The sequence below is a fragment of the Pollachius pollachius genome (genome assembly GCF_949987615.1).
Source record: "Pollachius pollachius genome assembly, chromosome: 5".
In the NCBI taxonomy this organism is placed as follows: domain Eukaryota; kingdom Metazoa; phylum Chordata; class Actinopteri; order Gadiformes; family Gadidae; genus Pollachius; species Pollachius pollachius.
The window spans coordinates 8,565,374-8,570,123 of NC_136938.1; the positions used below are offsets into that span (position 1 = coordinate 8,565,374).

Consider the following 4,750-nt stretch of genomic DNA (forward strand, 5'->3'; position numbering starts at 1 on the left):
GCTGTTTTTGTCCCCAAAGGGGGCAGGGATACTCAGATCAATATCCTAACATTAAATATTTCCTGACACTCATGTCATATCGGTTTCACACTGGTACCGGTCTCACACTGATGTCATACCGGTTTCACACTGGTGTCGTAGTGGTTTCATTAACACTGGTGTGTCATACTGGTTTTACTAACGCTGTTGGGGCCATAAACATTCACTGTATTGTTTCAAACAATGAAACAATACACCCTGAAATCCCACAACAAACCCCCATCTCTGAAGCTACTGCACACAGTGGGTAATGCCCTATGATGTTATGGTGATTTGCACGCTGATGTTAATCATTGTTGTGTGGAAACTTCTCAAGGTGAATGTTGAGGGTTCTTGCTGGTTATTTAACTCTCAGTAAACAGGACCGAGACTTGACCTTGTCAAAATGCCATGGCAACCATGCTACATGCTAATAACACTCTAGCTACATGCTAATAGCATGCTAGAGGTTTGGTATAAACAAGCTAGCTACATGCTAATAACTTGAGGACTGGATGATATGACACAGCTACAAGTTCATAACGCCATACCATTGGTATGATATTAACCAGCCAGCCTCATAGCTGATTAACTTCAGCACCTTATCTTCAAAGTTTTGGTGATTATGTAGTTTAAAATCCCAACCAATCAGAATGCATGTCGGACAGATAGTTATCAGCAGGTAATAACTAAATGCTCTGGCATAGCTCACTAGTCAATGGAACGTAGCCTATACAGTGCAGACACAGTTCAGTGGTCCATGGAGGTAAACTGATGACAGACCGTTCACTAGTACATGGAAGGTACGTGGTGCAGACAGACAGTTCACTAGTACATGGAAGGTACACATTGCAGACAGACAGTTGAGTTCACTAGTACACAGAAGGTACACAGTGCAGACAGACAGTTCACTATTACACTGGAGGTACACAGTGCAGACACAGTCTGCTGAATTTCACCCTGTCCAAGTCTTACATTTCCCACAATCTTTGCGCATAGTTTCCCTTTCTGTGTCTCCAGTATACTGTAGGTCTTGATGTGAAAGTTTGTTATTTATATATATTATAACCGCTTAATGCAAATGTTCCACATTCCTGACACGGCACGACATATAAAGCTTATACAGGATGGTGCGTTACATAATCACAACAAAAAAGCATCTTGATGATGAAATCTCATGCAGAGAGATGTGTGACACCAGTAATCTCACACCATTTACACATGCTCACAAAGTCTTCAAGCAGATGTGCTAAGGCAGTCTTCTGCAGAGGACTGCTATAGCAAGTTGTGGGTCATTGTTGTTTATGTGCTCCCCAGCAGAGGCCATTCTTTGTCTGGTATAACTGGGCTATAAACAGGGCTTAAGGTGATGAGCACCATCAGATTATCAATTGTCACTACTGATCAATACTCACCATCCTCAAAGCGCTCACCCCAGCGGAGATCTCTCTGTCTGGTATGGCTGGATTATGAATAAATGGGCTATAGGACTATAAATGGACTTAACGCTGACCCAAATCACCAATCACATCGCTCCCACATCCACCCCACCCTGAATCCATGGCAACATGTCACATTAAGGGAGGTAGAGGGGTGATCTACGATGTGTTTAAAATGAAGGGGCAGGGTGTAGGGGGGGGGGGCAGCAGCTGGGATGCTCCATAATCACTGACCACAGTCTGCTACTCTCTCGCTCTCTGGACTATATTAGCATGTGGCAGTCCAGGAGAGACAATAACTTCTTACTTGCGGCTGTTCATGCTCCCCAGGAAGTGAATTCAGGGTCGTTTCCTGTTTCCTTTTCTTCAGACAGCCAGTAGCTTCCCCGGAAGTATAGGCTGTGCCCCCATGTGTGTATCTAAGGCTGTTTTGTCCAAGGGCGTGTATCCAAGGGTTTGTGTGTGTGTGTGTGTGTGTGTGTGTGTGTGTGTGTGTGTGTGTTTATCTGAGTGTGTGTGTGTGTGTGTGTGTGTATCATGTTGTGTGAATCTAAAGGTGTGTATATAACGGTTTGCGTATCTAACACGCACACAAACACACCCTAACCCTAAACGTGTGTAAACTACTGGCGAAACCACACACCTAACCACAAGTTAAGATACATGTAACTGTTTTGATTGGTATGTGTGGAAACAAGTACTGACTATCGAAACCGGAATCTAGCGAATCCCTCACGTGTGTGTGCATTCATATATTTATTAATTAATTTATTTATATTTGAAGTGAGTACGAACGCTGTTTCGGACTTTTACAGAAGAAGAGAGGCTATCAACAGCTCGCCGTGTTTCATGTGAAAACAAGCGGCGTTGAGCGGTGAGCAGGCCGGCCTACATGTATAAGCATTCACATGAGGGATGAAACCAGACATGTACAACATTGGTCCGCTACCCGAGGGACAAAGCACGTCCGCTCAACGCGCTCTGACTCGGTAACACACGGGGTAGGCTCGGTGGAGAGGGTACTTCCAGAAAGTGAAGAGGCGAGAGTGAACATCGAGGGTCTGTAAGTTATCCCCCTATAAAGACCTAACGGTGAGGCCGGACCGGTGTACGGTTTCATTAATAACAATGATATAGGCCAACATGTAGACCAATGAAATAGTCTCTCTGTAGTCTCTCTGTACCCATCATGACGTTGGCTTGGAGAGGGGGTTGGGCAGAGATTTGGATGTCACCACAGCTAAGGATTACTCCAATCCGATATGGAGATATACATCCAGCTTGACATGGTTTTAGTCAACACGGGACCCGACCTCAGACCGCAGACGGGAGAACCATGAGCGACCTGGACTCCTCTAGTCCAGTTGTTCATGTGTGGAGCGGTACGAGCCAGCTGTGCCTTTTCTGGATGTGGGTTTTGACTCTGTGTGTGTGTGTGTGTTTGTGTGTGTGTGTGCGTGTGTGTGTGTGTGTGTGTGCGTGTGCGTGTGCGAGTGTGTGTGTGAGTGTGTGAGTGTGTGAGTGTGTGTGTGTGTGTTTTCAATGTGTGTTTTGTAGCCAGTCCGCTGCCAGAGAAACGTGTGATTTGAATTACAACACGGCATGAAGCAGAAGTGTAGCCGTCGGACACAAACACACACACACACACACACACACACACACACACACACACACACACACACACACGCACACACACACGCACACACACACACACATACACACACACACACACACACACACACACACTGGGGGTAGGGGGTATTCTAGCGCTTACCTATTTTGATTTTAACGCTCTGGAAAATACGGAGACCCTCCTCTTCGACGGCCATAGTCCCGCCGTGCCGCCGCTCCTTTAAACACAACCAGATCTTCAGATCCTCCCGCAACCAGTCAACTCCGCTACTGTAGCGGGGTTGTGCATCGATGCTCCCCGGGAACCAGCGTCCGACTGCGGCTTCGACTCCTCGACTCTCCCCGGCAGCATCTCCGGTGGAGGCGTGGCTTGGCGTGTCCCCGCCTTCCTCCGGTTGAGTGACAAGTTTCGTCTGGGAGAATGGGAGACTGGGAGCTCGCTCGCATGCCCATATTTTCAACACTTGGAGCGCATTTACAGCAAAAACATCCCACGGAGAAAGCGGTTGACCTGTCACTCTGGGACAAGCGCCTCCTCACGAATGTCGCCAAAGGAGTGGATTGTGGAGTGTTGTAAGAGCACAACAGATGAAATACTCAGCAATTCGCATTATTTAAACTACTGTAGTGAGGGTGAGCATTTATAAAACCTAAGAGTCCACATCACAGAGGATCTGTCATGGACAACAAACGCGGTTAATAAGGCAAGGCAGCGCCTTTCCCTGATCCATCAGTCCTTCTCTAGAGTTGCAGAGAGTTAGCGGACAGGAAGTGTCCCTCCCTGGTTAGGGAACAGCTGGAGGGCTTTGCAAGAACTTATACATCAGGAGGTGCAGAACCAGAGTCTGTAAGAACATGAAAGATTCTCACCAACCCAACAACGGACTGTTTCATCTGCTGCGGTCAGGCAAGCGATTCCGCAGTCACGCAGCAAAAACAGAGAGACTGATAGAGCTTCTTTCCCCATGCCATCAGGAGGGGATCAGGGTCACAGGAACATTGAAATTCCTTGTGACATTGAAAGCAACAAATATGTAGAAGAAATAAGCAAAACATAAATATTCAGGATTCTATTTTTCTCATATTTTCAATTGTTTTAGATACTTATTTATATCATCTCCTATTGCAAATATTGTTGCTTCTTTTTTACTGTCAATGTTGCTGCTTTAAGCAATGTCACTGTATTGTACTGTACTGTATTGAGTATGTGACAAATAAACTTACCAAATATTTAATGCATAAAACTGATTATTTCTTTGGCCGACTGCATATTGTCATAAATGTATGCATAAATGTATTTATGATCTCAACTATTAAAATCACAAACAACATTTTATGCAATGTCATCTTAGGTCATAAAGCTCAGAATAACCAGAGTGTAGGAGGGTGAGGGCCTGTTCTGGTGGAGGTTAGGGCGCCGATGGGGTTAAGGTTACTGTATAGGCTGAGGTTAGGGCGTAGGTGCATGTTAGGGTGTAGGAGGACTGGTAGGGTTCATTTGAAGGCTGTGGTTAGGGTGGAGGTGCAGTTAGGGTGAGGCTGACGGTGGAGGTTAGGGTGTGCAGAGAACCACACTGACAGCTCCTCTATATAGAGTGTGGACGATTCTCCATTCAGAAGAGTATCAAAGTTAGCTCAAGGGTTATAATGTGTATTGAAGA

General features: G+C 45.8%; 1 protein-coding gene across 1 annotated transcript in view; it reads right to left on the minus strand.

The window, feature by feature from the left end:
* rasa3 (RAS p21 protein activator 3) overlaps positions 1–3,385 on the minus strand; it is a 22,979-nt gene extending 19,594 nt beyond the window's left edge. Inside the window, exon 1 of the mRNA XM_079736327.1 lies at positions 3,232–3,385. Within this exon, the coding sequence (XP_079592453.1) occupies positions 3,232–3,286 (55 nt within the window). The 5' untranslated portion in view covers positions 3,287–3,385. The remainder of the gene's footprint in view (positions 1–3,231) is intronic.
* Between the last annotated feature and the right edge of the window lie 1,365 nt (positions 3,386–4,750).